The sequence below is a fragment of the Euphorbia lathyris genome, chromosome 1 (genome assembly GCF_963576675.1).
Source record: "Euphorbia lathyris chromosome 1, ddEupLath1.1, whole genome shotgun sequence".
NCBI lineage: Eukaryota > Viridiplantae > Streptophyta > Magnoliopsida > Malpighiales > Euphorbiaceae > Euphorbia > Euphorbia lathyris.
Genome location: NC_088910.1, coordinates 105843036 through 105857713, shown reverse-complemented (window position 1 = coordinate 105857713; position 14678 = coordinate 105843036). Strand labels below are relative to the sequence as shown.

The following is a 14678-nucleotide window of genomic DNA, read 5'->3' as shown; positions in this document are numbered from 1 at the left end:
CATGCTCCCCGTAAAAAGAGAAGATTCAGCTAGTTAGAGAAATTTAAACTTGTAAATATGTATAATTAATATATATATTTTCTTATGTAACAAACAACAAAAGACTTGTGAGAAACAGGATCACATTTACATTTGGGTAAGCCAAGCAAAGAGAGACAAAACAATCTGAAAAGGATAATAAGTCTTATAATCTAAAGAATATCCATTTTGACTTAAGATTGTCCAAATCCTGACGAATCTTAAAGGCTAGAATTAATTAATTAATTTGAAAGAAAGAATATTTCAGTTCATGTCTTTTATCCAAAACTGAGTCATGGAAAGCATTAAACCATACCCAGCAGAAGCAGCAAAAGTGCATATAAGAACAACAGAGTTGATAATGAGAGGAGTAAACTTTTGTGAATTGAGAAGCATAATTTTTAGTTTACAAATGCAACTGAAGTTTAAACTAAAGGCAACAATATATAAAATTTATTACTTTTTAGTCAATTATTTGGATTGAAGAGAGGAGAGCGACCCTTGGTGCAACGGTAAACGTCGTTGTCGTGTGACCAAGAGGTTACCGGTTCGAGTCTTAGGAGCGGTCTTTTGTCAAATAAATTGGTAGGGGAAGGCTTGCTCCCGGTACACCCTTGTGGTGGGACCCCTCCCTGGACCCTCGCTCAGCGGGGACGCGTAGTGTGAAGACAATCTAACCAAGTGTCAACTAACTCTGAAATTTTACAGCTCTACTCTAGCCATGATTGAAATGCGTCTAATACGTCATGAACACACTCAAAACCCAAAAGTTGCATCAAATTTAATCAATCTACAACCCATATAATGAACACACTCAAATCAAATGGCACAATTAAAGCCTAAAAGTGCAACCAATAACAACATCGATAAACTTCAAACCAACCCTAAATCAAGATGTTAAGATAACTTGTCGAGGGGCAAGCACACCGAAGAACGAACAAAAACAGAGCCATATTGGAACACAAAGTTGTAATAAATGATAAAACAATTGTTTCTGTTGATGTCTAATCTATCTTGCGCTGCTTCTGTTCTATCCGACTTCTTCTACTTCTTTCTACCTCAGTACTCTCTTAGTTTCTTTCTTCTGTTTCTTTCATTTTTTTGTCAAATTACTTATTCTTCTGAGATTAAAAAAAAAAAAAAGTCATGTTTCTTTGATAATTACAGTTGATTTCTTCCTTAGATCCATATTGAAAACTATAAGATTTTTTATTCGCTTCTATTTTAAGCATTGTTAAATGCCAGATTAATCAAAACTGCAGTCATTGATATTTAGACAACAGAAGGATAATGAATGCTATACTTGTTAAGAATACTTCAAATTTACTATACCAAAACAAGTTTTATGCAATAGTGCATAATATTTTGACAGAACCATACCATGAAGATCAGAGAAACAAACATATTACCCACTCAAATTAAATAACCTCATACGACACCTAGGGTACTCAAAGCTGTATAGACTAGAGAAAATTGATTGTTATGACATAGTTCGCTGGAATAAGAATCTAGGAAAACTTTAAGACCTAAAAATTGCAGCAACCAAGAGGAGAAAAGAAGTAACATAATTTCAAGACAAAGAATGGGAAACACTTTCTCAAATATAATGTTATAATATAAAATAAGCAGTGTCATATATGGAACAAGTAATAATTTGAATAGAAACAACACATGAGTTTAATGACAAGCTAAAATGCACTTGAAAAGACTTACTAATGATGAGAAATATAATAAAATCAAACTGTGTCAAATAGTGATCTAATCACAAGCATGCTTTGCAATGACAGCGCCAATAGCAGAAACACGAGCCTTGCCACATGATGTTGCATAAGAAATGTAATAGAGAACAATAACTAGGTGGAAATCCTAATTCAATATTAAAAAGGCATACTTCAGCTCTTGAGCTAATTCAATATCAAAATTTAGGACATACATATTCATTAGACTTTGATGAAGAAACTTTGAAATTTTGGATTGAAGCACCTTGAATTGTGAGTTATCAATCAGTCCAACAAAGCAATAAGCATACTTTTCCAGTAGAGATGCGAACTTGTTTTTCATAATTATTGTTATTTCAATCAGTTTACTTTCAACAGCAGAGCAAAATCTTGAAGCTATCAAATCCTCCTCTACTTTTAAAATGACATATCAACCCCTAAAATCCACATGGTGGAATTTATAGCACAAATTTAATAACTGTAATAAAACACTTATCAAAATTTAGTGATTTTATAGATGCTTAATTAAAAGATCTAGATACCTCTCCTAAAAAAATCAAAACTTAATACAGAGGCTGTATAGAATTTTCCAGTAACAAATTGATATTGCTGAATCCCTATAGATCCGCCCTAGCCGACTCATCCTTCAAAAGAACCTAACAATTAATTTGTAATTCGAGATCACCGTATGAAAAAGTTGGTAAGGAGAAGAATAATATGCCAAACTCAACAGCTCACGGCCATCAGCTGTTCTAGAATATGAAAACAGTAGAGAGAGAATTGCTACGCTTTGAATAAGAACAACGGTAGACAAAAACCCTATTCAATACATAAAAACATCACAATGGAAAGTCACATAAATTAAAAAAAAAAAAAAAAAAAGTGCATTTTACTATCGGCTCTCTCTGTGACAATCCCTATACTGAAAGACATTAATATCAAGCTGCCCATCCAACAAAAGCAAGACATAAACAAGGGAGGAAATCAAATATGACTACAAAACTCCTGAATCACTAGTTTCTCAATGTATGACCATAACTCTTCAAAATTATACAAGGATAGTATCTCAAACATTCTGGATTGCTTTACAACTTCGAGAAACCTCATTCCCATTCTTACAAATGTCATGCAAGTGATACAAGTTTCGGCCCAAATAGTCCAAACTTGAAAAATAGATTATACCCAGTACTGTTCTCTCACGCCTCAGGATAAATAAGCATCTACCCTAGTCTATGAAACAATGTCAAGCATTCAATTTATGTGTTCCACAGAAAACATAAGAGGAGAAGTATTCCATATCTATGTGTTCCACAGAACAATCACGCCTCACAGGTGATTTTCTGGTACATGCCTTTTATGATCCCTCTCCACATAACCAAGCCGATTAGCCCGGCTACGGTCTTCTAAGTAGTCGTGATGGGCACCTGGAGCATAATCATTTCGAACCCTAGCCTCAGACGTTTTGTCTGGTGAGCTCCATACCTTCCGTTTGCGGTTGTTTGATTTTGGGGAGTGGAAACTTTTGTCAATGTTATCTGGAACTTCTCCCTCTTCAATATGGTTGAAATCTGACTTGCATGTTAACTGCTCCTGCATTCCTTGCTGTTCTCTATCCCCTGCATCCTCTTGATGTTTTTCATGTTCTTGCCTCTCCAAAGACCTAGACCAGTTTTGCCTCCTATCGCTCTTAATTTTTTCGCTCTCAGCAGCTAGCTCGATGCCAGCCTCCAGTTCTCTCTCAATCAGATCATCCTCATCCAAGAAGTCAGTTTTCCGAGTTATATCCCCCCGAGACTTCTTCCGTTTCTCCAATGCTGCTTTTACCTTGTCTTTGTCAATCTTTTTAATAGCATCTTGGGGTGACTGACCAAGTGTACCTTCTCTATTTCCCAAGGTTCGGCCAAAATGTTTGTCTTTTAATTCCCCAGCTTCAATTATTTCACTTCTAGTGGCATTCCTTTCTTCATCTTCTTTTCCATGGGATGCAATCCTTGATGTAGTTTGAGCTTCCCGAACATCATGGTCACGCACTATGTCTATTTCAGAATCGAAATTATCTTTGGCTTCACCATCAGCGTTGTGATCAGAGACACTTTTCACCTCCTCACTAGCATACTCATTTGCGTGCGCATGCCTCGTTCTTTGAGCTCCACCAGGATTATCCGCATGTGACATTGACTTGGAGGTTTCAGGTCTTGAATTAATTCCTCCAGCTTGAGAATGACTATTCATCACTGCATGTTCTTCCTTGCCAGATGAACCTTTAGGTGTGGCTTTATGAGTGACCCCACTTGCGGTGCTTCCTTCAGTTTCATTGTTAGTTGGAGGAGGTAATCGGTTCTGTTCATAAAGTTCCAGCATCTGATTACTTACCTCTGCAAGATAAAAGTTCACAGTTAAAGTAAACCACAAAACAACCTAACAAAAATTTCCATAACTATTAACTAGCTCGTTTCATATTTCTTTAGTTCACTTCAGGCTCAGAATCTTCCTCCCAACAATGCACAATCACTTACCCCCACCCTTTTTTTTCCATGATGTGAAAATCCATAGGCACATGTAATTTAAATAAACAGCATATGTTATTATATTCATTTATAATATATATGTAAAGAAAGGTAAGACACCAACCCTCCAATTGGCGTGGGCTGACATCAAACTCTTGCCACCAGACTTTCTCACCATCTGATGGGAGCTTCACTTTGAGGAACTTTGCAGCCAGGAAAATGGCCCCTGCCGCAATGTGGTGGGGCTTAAATTGCAAGCAAAGAGATGTGCGCAGTCTGCACATGCCGCATCTCCCCGATCAAGAAGAGGCAATAAAAAAAAGCGCATATAGACTAAAATAGCGATTTGTCATACCCATCATTCACAAAATTCCATGCAACCTGTGCTAGGGCATTTTGAGCAACCTTAAATTTCTTTATTGCATCCACAAGAGGCTTGTATGGATGCTGCACGTTTAGATCGAAAGCAAGAGTTGCAAGTACAACCCTCTCCCCTATTAAAATCAGTTCTTTCTGCTGTTCGTATACCTCCTGCCCATGAGATGTCGATGCATAAATGACATATGTGATTAAGAATAGAGAAAATAGTAAAGCTCTATTCCACTAATTGAGCAGTAGAGAGCCTACAAAATCTCAACTACTCAGTAAAATTCTATATTTCTACTTGAGGAAAAGTAAACACACTAAGAAAAGAACAAGGAAGTACTAGCCATACTGAAACAGATTGATTATTGAAGTACTATAGGAGAATTTACAACAAGGCCATAGATTTTAACAAGAAAGATACATTACCTTTTGTTTGATCTTCTGAACAGCTTCAGGGTCCTTTTTGTGGATTATTTCATAAGAAACGAGGATAACATCTTTTAATGGACGGGGAGTCTCCTCCACCTTCCCAGCAAGAAACATACACACTGTAGCGATGGTCTGCAAGAAATAGAGTGAAATTTTACAGTACAATGAGAACTCAGCTAAATCTAAACAAAAAACTTATGTTAAAAATAATCAGACATGTATGGCAATCAGTGTTCAGGTGCAAGGAGCTGTGCAAGAAAACAACGGCAGTAGTAAGTTATAGAAATATAAGTGAATTCTAATATCCCCAGTAGCTTCACCACCACAGTAGATTAAATAACCAATTCGAACCAGCGATACGTGTTATATCACAAAATAAACAAAAAAACTCACCCTCCTATCATTCTTTGAATGAGATTGACGAAGAAAGAATCGGTGACAAAAAATTATTGCAGTAGCAATAGTTAGCTGAGGCCTGCAGATTAAGAAATTCAAGACTCGTCAAGCCAAGCATATCATATTGCATAAGCCACTTATGACACAAGACAACTAAATTGAAGTAATGCAAGTTTACTCCATAATAGATGAACAATTTTAACCAAGAAGATATCTGGCCCATTGCACGAGAAACATGTATATGCAAGAGCTTTTTTAGGGGCAAAAATATCTGAGTGAAAGCAAGATGAAGCGTGGATACTGGCAAAACGGCACGTGTATGAGTCTGGTGAGGATTAAATTATAACTCTAATGCCATCTGATGGACTAGAAGACAGTGAAAACAGAGGTTGAAAATTATGGAGTTAGGCTTCTAAGTATGCATTGCTGGAAAAAATGCTAACAAATTTGGTACAAAAATGGAACTTAAGGAAAAAACAAGGTGGAAAAGATATTTACAATTGGACATCAACAATTCTTTAGGGCATTCACGTTCATGGGTGAGCAAGGAAAGGTATTTCAAGTACTTGTGAAATCAATAAGTTACAGTATGGTGCATCATTTTTGGCGTAATCATTGGGGTCAATTCAACTTAAAATTTTACTTCCTGAGATGCTAGTCATGGAATATAAGGAAGTACAACAGATGAATAATATACATAGAAAATAGGTAGTTGTTTCATGGACTAGATTCTTCCTGCTACATATGGTAAAAGAGTCAGGCCTCAAGTCTAGTGTGGCTTTGATTTGCTGTTCCAGATCAAAGCCGAGGTGATAAAATGAAGGGATGATGGTCTTCTCAAACAGATGTTAGATGCAAATACTTACGAAATTGACTACAGGTAATGCAGTGATACAGACTTCCATGAAGTATCAGGAGAGCAGGGGGTTCATAAAGGTGCTTTCTGTTTTCCCACTTAAAGTCAATTTCGTAAGTATTTGCATCTAACATCTGTTTGAGAAGTGCTTTCTGTTTTCCCACTTAAAGTTAACGAACCAAGAAAAAAGTATAGCATCTGACAAAGAACAATGTCCTCCAACAGCATAAGAAAATAGATGACCTGAAGGTCAGCAACACACACACACACAAAAAAAAAAAACATTTAAATTTTCTGCAAGATCTTTCTATTTGATAGATTACTAACCAAGTATGGATATTACATACACAAAAATCAAATAGCAAGAGCCTAACTTTGTGGACAGAGAGCAGGTTTGTACATGCATTAGTAGAAAAAACGTTTAAAAGAATACGTTGAACAGTCAAAATTAAATGCAATTGGATCAAACTAGTTTCTGGAAGAAAGACATTAACATGGCAACAGAATAAAAGCATTTGAATTGTAGATAAAGTAGGAACAATTTTAGAGACTCACACTTTCAGCCTCATGCCCAAATCTTGTAGATATGTACAGTATGATTTTCGTAGATATGCCTCCTTCTTCAAGTCAATATTATCCCGTCTGGATGGAGAGTCCTCTTCAATTTCCTTCCTAGAAAAGTACCATCGGCCACCATCCTCTGGCTTTTCTGGAGAACACTTGTGAAGGTTTGCTCCATGATAGGAGGAATCACCAGGAAGTGAATCATCCATATGTCTACATGCACAATAAATGTGTCCAGATTTATATATAAAATCTATATATGACAAATATTCTGGCTAAATCACAATGTCATATAAGAGCTCCCTGCATCAAGATGACCAATGGCACTTCAGAGTTATAAAGACTGAAAAATATGACTGCCATTAAGAGACAGGGAAGGTGGGTCGGGTAGGAGAAAGAGTAATGCAGTGACAGAATCTAGGAAATCATTAAGTCGTTGCTACAATAATAAGGATGAAAGCTATGGATTTATGGTAGGTTTAAAAGTTACAAGGTCAAATGAACAAGAAAAAAAATGCAACAAAAAAATGCATCATAGATGTTACTCACAACAAGTCACAGCGCAACCCTTGCTTGGGAGGAGGGTTAGAAGGGTTAATAAAGGAAAAGTTAAAACAAGCCCTTGGTTAGGAGGAAACAGTGTTCGAAACCAAGGCCGCCAGGACCGCCTAGACACTCGAAATTGAGAATCCGTCCTGATTTTCTCCGATCATAGTTATTAAAGGCGCATGGCGCACTAAGGCGCAAGGGGTCCTGGAGCCTTGGCGCATGGCGCACGGCGATGGCGCGCACCATAGTGAGACAAGGCGCACTTACAAAAATAAAAATTATAAAACTATAAAACTAACATAAAAATGCAATGAATACTAAATCATGAAAATATCTTAAGCATAAATAAATTTAAAATGCAAAATAAACCCCATATTAGCAAACTTTAAAGTTGAATACTAATTCCTAAGTTCTACTCCTAATCAAAACTCTCCAAATCCATCACTCCTCATCATCACTATCACACTCCTCATCTAAAGCATCATCATCAAACTGATCCTCTTCATCCTCATCAACAAACTCAGTTTCTTCTTCCTCCTCATCTCGAACAACTACATGGGCTTTTCCTCGATCCTTGGAAGATGAAACTTTAGCCTTTTTTCCTACTCTTCTAGTGTTATATGCAATCTCTTCAACTCCAGCAGCCTTACCAACTAAACCCCATGTTAGAGTATCATTTTCAAACACGAGTTCATCTTCAACTCTTCAAATGACTCTGTCTCTTCGTCTTCTAATTAGTTTAAAACGTATAATTTCTCTCCTCTTTAATACTTTTTGTTAATAGAACATGTGCTCCATCCCAGATATATGAAAAAACTGCCCATAACTGCCTCTAACTGCCAAGGCGCGCCTTGGTGCGCCTTTGGCAATTGCATTTGGCGCAAAATGGCGCACCAGGCGCGCGCCATGGCGATTGCGCCTCGCCATGGGGCTGCCATGGCGCTAAGGCCTGCGCCTGGTGCGCCATGCGCCATAGGCGCGCCTTCAATAACTATGTCTCCGATTAGTCCCTCTGGGCTTTTTTTGGCCCCTAACCGATTTTAGCCGTCTGGACACCGCCTAAACTGCCTAGGCATGCTTAAGCGACAATGAACAAAAGCGTTTTTTTTTTTTTTTTTTTTTTTGCTTTATTATAATTCGCATTTGAACATTGTTGCATGGTTATTCGTGAATTATGTTTATTATTTGTTGAGCTAGCAATGATATTGCATACAAATTAACACTAAACTGCATATTAAATATTTATATCTTGATAACACATATAACAATAAGCACAAGGAAACACATTTTGTTACTTCTTTTTTTATGAAACTCACATTTTGTTACTTAATGAATGCTTTTTGAGCATGTACTCAAGTAACCATCTTTAAGTAGCAAAAAGAGTAGGTCAACTTGTATTTATTTTGCATAATGCATATACTACTTGGAGATCAATATCTAATATAGATTAGTGATAGTTTTAATTTAGCTTAGCTTCAGCGATATAGCGTAGAAAGTTTAACATTCCATTTGGTTACTAAATTGAAAAATGAAGGTGAAAAAATACATAGATTTGAGTCCTACTTGAAATCGTTTCTAACAACAGTTATGGCAGAGGAAAATTAATATAATTACAATCCACCACAATAAATACTAAAAGTAGAAATTCCATGTCAACCTCAGTAATCTTTTTATTAATTTTCCAGAACTTACGTCCAATTAAAATAGAAATTCGTGGAGAGTAAGTACTTGTGTGTCAATTTAAATTCAAGCGCAACAATAATGAAGCCGATAAATTATTAGGATTAGTTTCTCATGGCCACAAGTGAAATGCAATTCCTATAAGACAGAGAACAGAAAACCAAACTAAATAAGACCACAGACAGTCAACTAGCTCTCAACACATTGAATTGCAGTGAATCAATGGAAACGTTTTTGAAGGATAGGAGCGAAGCAATAGACTAATGGAGAGTAACTTGCTGTTAAAATAGAAACAAGTGCAGCTTCTGTATTGCCTACACATTTTAAAATTATAAGCATGCATTTTTAATAATTTTACATATACAATGAAGAAAAAAAAGTTTACATAAAAATTGGATAAGAGAGGGTAAATGGACACTTTTCTTCTTGAAAACTTGATGTAGAAAATATTACACCCTCTTTGTAAAACCAAACATGTGATCAGCATTAATATGCTTCTGAAAACATATTACATCCTGTAAAACAAATTTCCAAATTCTAAGAAACGAGATTTTAATGTTTTTATATAACAAACGTAGCCGCAAATATTTTGTACGATTTCTGAGAGTTTTGGAAATCGAAACATTCATAAAACATGAAAACGCTTCAAAATCAAGGTTTTCACCAGGATCGAACCGCAAAAAAGAAATGTCAATCATATTAAAAATGGTTGTTATAAGTTTGGGCATCTCGAGACAAAACCAAGAAGCTAATATTATATAGTGAGGTTCAGGCTTAATCTCAACTACTAGATGAAGGGAAACTCACATGAAATAGTGGAAGAAATAGATCAAAGCTTACCGACCTAAGAAAACCACAAAATAAAAGGGTAAAAGGAAAAAGTTAAAAAAGAAGATCAATGCATACCTTGCACAATGAAATCGAAGCAAGGGACAACCAAGGGCGGAGGGTCTCCTCCGACGAGATTATGGCGGTGGTAATATATGGCTGAACGGTGATGGTTGACGGCGGTAAAAAGGGTAGATGTCCTGGCGGTAGGACGGTAGGACAGGTGCAATGGATGGAGAGGGCTAGGGATTTGAGAGAGGATATGATATGTTGTGTCCGAACAAGGATTAGGGAAACTATATATCTGATTGTAATTTTTTCAATATCATGTGTTGATATGGTAAAAAAAAACGGGGATTCCCTTCCCGTAGGCTCTATCCCTTTTAAAATTTGCAAGTTCATGGCCTTAATACATCAGCCGTAGTTAAGTTTGTCCAGTTCCTTTAACTTTCATGTCTCGATAACCCCTCTCAATTTGTTTAAACAGTAGTAAATTAATCTTTCAATCTGACATGATGTGTGAACCTCTAACAGTGCCTAACAGTGCAGAAGGAAGGAGATAACAATAGAATCCATGATCTCCAATATCATATCCAAATCCCTTAAGGAAAGCATAGTCCTAATAAATCCTAAGGACTTCAACCAGTTAATGGAGGAGGAAAATCAATTCACTGAGCTGGATGACGTAAAGGGAATAAACACTGACTGTAACGATCTGAAGGTTGAGACTGATAAGTCGGTGGGTTGGACAAAAAAACCTAAACGAGCCAATAAAGAGAAGGACCTTCACACAAGCTTCGTAACTTTCGATGCTTCTAGAGATAATGTGCTCGTGTAGATCGAAAAGTGCATTGACTAAAAAGAGACTTGATACTTGGACAAGAAGAAAGGGGGGAGATGAATTTTTATTATCCAGCTTGGCAAGTTCATCAAGAAGGATGGTGAAGACATCGTGAAGAGACGGAGAATAATAAGTCAAACGGGATAATTTGTCATTGATGGAGGACCATGCTTTAAATTTTCAGTTCTTAAAGCTCAATACTCTAAAAATTGGGTCTCTAATGCCTCAGGTATGATCCCATAACCCATTCCTTTTTATTTTTCAATCTCATATTGGTCTTGCACGGAGATGCTTTAGCCATAGAAGCAGAAATTGAGGGCTACACTGTCAAATGAATACTGATTGACACGGGAAGTTCCCCCCAGTTCATACAAATTGGATAAGAGAGGGTAAATGGACACTTTTCTTCTTGAAAAATTGATGTAGAAAATATTACACCCTCTTTGTAAAACCAAACATGTGATCAGCATTAATATGCTTCTGAAAACATATTACATCCTATAAAACAAATTTCCAAATTCTAAGAAACGAGATTTCAATGTTTTTATATAACAAACGTGGCGCAAATATTTTGTACGATTTCTGAAAGTTTTGGAAATCGAAACATTCATAAAACATGAAAACGCTTCAAAATCAAGGTTTTCACCAGGATCGAACCGCAAAAAGAAATGTCAATCATATTAAAAATGGCTGTTATAAGTTTGGGCATCTCGAGACAAAACCAAGAAGCTAATCTTATACAGCGAAGTTGAGGCTTAATCTCAACTACTAGATGAAGGGAAACACACATGAAATAGTGCAAGAAATAGATCAAAGCTTACCGACCTAACAAAACCACAAAATAAAAGGGTAAGAGGAAAAAGTGAAAAAAGAAGATCAATGCATACCTTTCACGATGAGATCGAAGAAAGTGACAACCAAGGGCGGAGGGTCTCCTCCGACGAGATGGTGGCGGTGGTAATATATGGCTGAACCGGTGATGGTTGACGGCGGTAGGACGGGGGCGTTGGATGGAGAGGGCTAGGGATTTGAGAGAGGATACGATATGTTGTGTCCGAACAAGGATTAGGGCAAATTATAAAACTATATATCTGAGGGTAATTTTGTCATATCATACGTCGATACGGTAAAAAAAAACGGGGATTCCCTTCCCCGTAGGCTCTATCCCTTCAAAGTTTGCAAGTTCATGGCCTTAACTTAGAGGGTGTTTGTTTTAGCTTTTCGGATGAGTGTTTAGCGTTTCACTCTAAACCGCAGAAAATATAGCGTTTGGTTAGGTTTATATAACCACAGCGTTTAGCATTTTCTCTAAAAACTGCAGCGTTTTGGAGCGTTTCACGAAAAGCTCATATTTGGAGCTTTTCACAAACAGCTGTTTGTAGTTATTTGTTATTTACAAAATTATCCTTGTTAATTCCACAAAATATATTTATTCTTAGACATTATTTATATTTTTATAATATAATTATTAGAAGAACAAGGTTTTGTTGCGTGAATAAATTTTTTATTTTTTATATAGATTATTTTTATTAATTTGTGTAACACATTTTTTATTTTATAATAGAATAAGGTGCAAAAATACCCTTAACATTTATAGATAGGAACAATTTTACCTTTAACATCTAAAATGGTGCAATTATACTCCTAATGTTGGCAGCCATAATCAATTGTATCCCTAACATTGACAAGTTGTGTCAATTTGAGAAATAATTTATCAAACTGCCTTCTTGATCATGAATATTTTCTTCTACACTTCACATGTGTACCATTTTATCATCGTTAGTAACAAATCACAAACATATGATTAGACATGAATTTTTTTAAGAAAATAAAAAAATATATTGGCTTTTGTACGAGTTGGATTTAAAAAAATTTAAATATTTCACCGAATTTATAGATATTAATTTTCAATTTTATTATTAAATCACAAAAAAAATAAAAAATCTCTTTTTTTAAAACTACTGATGTGTGCAATTTGTGTAGAATAAAAATAAAATATCTATGTTTTCTAATAATATCGGAAATCGACTAAACTTGCAAATTTTAGGGGTAAAATTACTCTTAGCTGCCAGCGTTATGGGTAAAATTGCGCAATTTTAGACGTTAAGAGTAAAATTATTCCTAGTTGTAAACATTATGGACATTTTTTTTCATATTTTTCCTTTTAGAATTTCATCGTTGATTAATTTAAAACATGTCCATTTTAGACATTTTAAATCCGAACAGCAACAATTCAATATAATTTTACCAAACACTAGTAATTAAACAGCTAACAGCTTACTACACCTACAAACAGCTAACAGCTTACTGCAACCGCAAACAGCTAACAACAACCGCAACAGCTATTAGCTAACAGCTGAACCAAACGGGCCCTTAATACATCAGCCGTAGTTCAGAGTTTTTCCAGTTCCGTTAACTTTATGTTTCGATAACCTCTCTCAACTTAACTGTAGTAAATTAATCTTTCAATCTTGTAAAAAAAAAATTAATCTTTCAATCTAATATGAAATCTGAACCTCTGACATTGCTTAAGGGTCTGCATGTTTTGTGGTTAGAAAAGATTAATTAAAGGAATGTTATTTAACTAACCTTGCTTGGGAAAGAGTTTAAATGGAGTTGGATAACTTTTATGTTTCGATAACCTCTCTCAACTTGTTTAAACCGTAGTAAATTAATCTTTCAAACTAATATGAAGTGTGAACCTGTAACAGTGCCTAAGGATCTGCATGTTTTGTGGTTAGAAAATGTTAATTAAAGGTATGTTATTAAACTAACCTTGCTTGGGAAAGAGTTTAAATGGAGGTGGGGGTTAAATAAAGGTTAGAAACCCTTGAAATAACACATAGTTATATTGAGAACGTAATAATATTTATATATCGTAATTTGGAGACGTTTTTTTAGTTAAAAATGTCGTTATATTAAGGATGTAATAATATTTATGTGTCACGATTTAGAGACGTTTTTTTTAAATTAAAAATATTGTTACATTCAAAACAAAGTGGCTTCTTAGTACATCATAGGTAGACGTTTTAATAATTATATGCTCTAATTATAACATATTGGTTCAATACCAAGTAGATTTTGTCCGTTTTGGTCCAAATCCAAAACTTTAGGACTCACGGCTTTAAAACACGTTTGTATGTATTAGATTCTCACCTTACTAATAAACCCCAATCACTCCCTGCCCATTTCCTATTTGGGATTCAGTTTATTAATGCCCTAACATGCCAAGTTAGTTCCAAAGGGGGGGATAGGAACTATTTAAAAATTTATCCGTTGAGGCTGACTTCTTTTCTTATGAAAAGGTTTACACAGCGTCACTAAGTAGATTCAAGACACAAGCTTAGTCAACTTGTGACTAAGTCTGCTTCTTTACTTGAGTCAGGAAATAGCACTTAGAGTCTATTCCTGAACTCAGCTTCTTAGTAAACTTAACTCAGCGTGAGTTCTTTACTTATTCAGTTTTATAGCAAGCAATATATATTAAAGGAGTTTAAGGGTTAGAAAGATGTTACTCAGCAGACTTATCCTGGTTCGGCCTCTCCGCCTACGTCCAGTCTCCGGAACTCGTTCCGAGCTTTTTGAATTCTCTACTGAGCTCTTTAAAGGTAGAGCACGAAACCTTTTACAGATAGAAGCTGAGTATAACAAGAGTACCTTCCTCTATACCTCTACTCACTCCTATATCTACACTGAGTACTATAACCGAGTACTCAGCCTCTCTTTTCTATTCTTCTAGAAATGATAAAGTGTTTGTCCTAAACAACGATTGCTAAGACACTTTAGATGATTGAAAATCACTCTAGACTTTTACACAAAGATTAAGAATTGGTGTAAGGTATTTGCTTTGCTTTTCTCACAGAAACTTCAAGTATAAATTTGGTCAGCGTTTCGACTAGTTGAAGATCTGCATCGATTGAAGCAAA

General features: G+C 35.7%; 1 protein-coding gene across 2 annotated transcripts; it reads right to left on the bottom strand.

Moving 5' to 3' along the window:
• Window positions 1-2686: 2686 nt before the first annotated feature.
• LOC136210499 (cyclin-T1-5-like) lies at window positions 2687-11797 on the bottom strand. 2 transcript variants are annotated; one of them, XM_066001765.1, is made up of 7 exons: window positions 11640-11797; window positions 6846-7157; window positions 5432-5513; window positions 5036-5170; window positions 4599-4774; window positions 4368-4519; window positions 2687-4111 (listed from the first exon to the last, which is right to left on the bottom strand). In XM_066001765.1, the coding sequence occupies exons 2-7, from the start codon at window positions 7061-7063 to the stop codon at window positions 3063-3065; spliced, it is 1812 nt and encodes a 603-aa protein (XP_065857837.1). In that variant the 5' UTR covers window positions 7064-7157; window positions 11640-11797; the 3' UTR covers window positions 2687-3062. The 2 variants fall into 2 exon arrangements, with proteins under 2 accessions (XP_065857837.1, XP_065857836.1); XM_066001764.1 differs by having other exon boundaries at window positions 6846-7067.
• Window positions 11798-14678: the final 2881 nt, after the last annotated feature.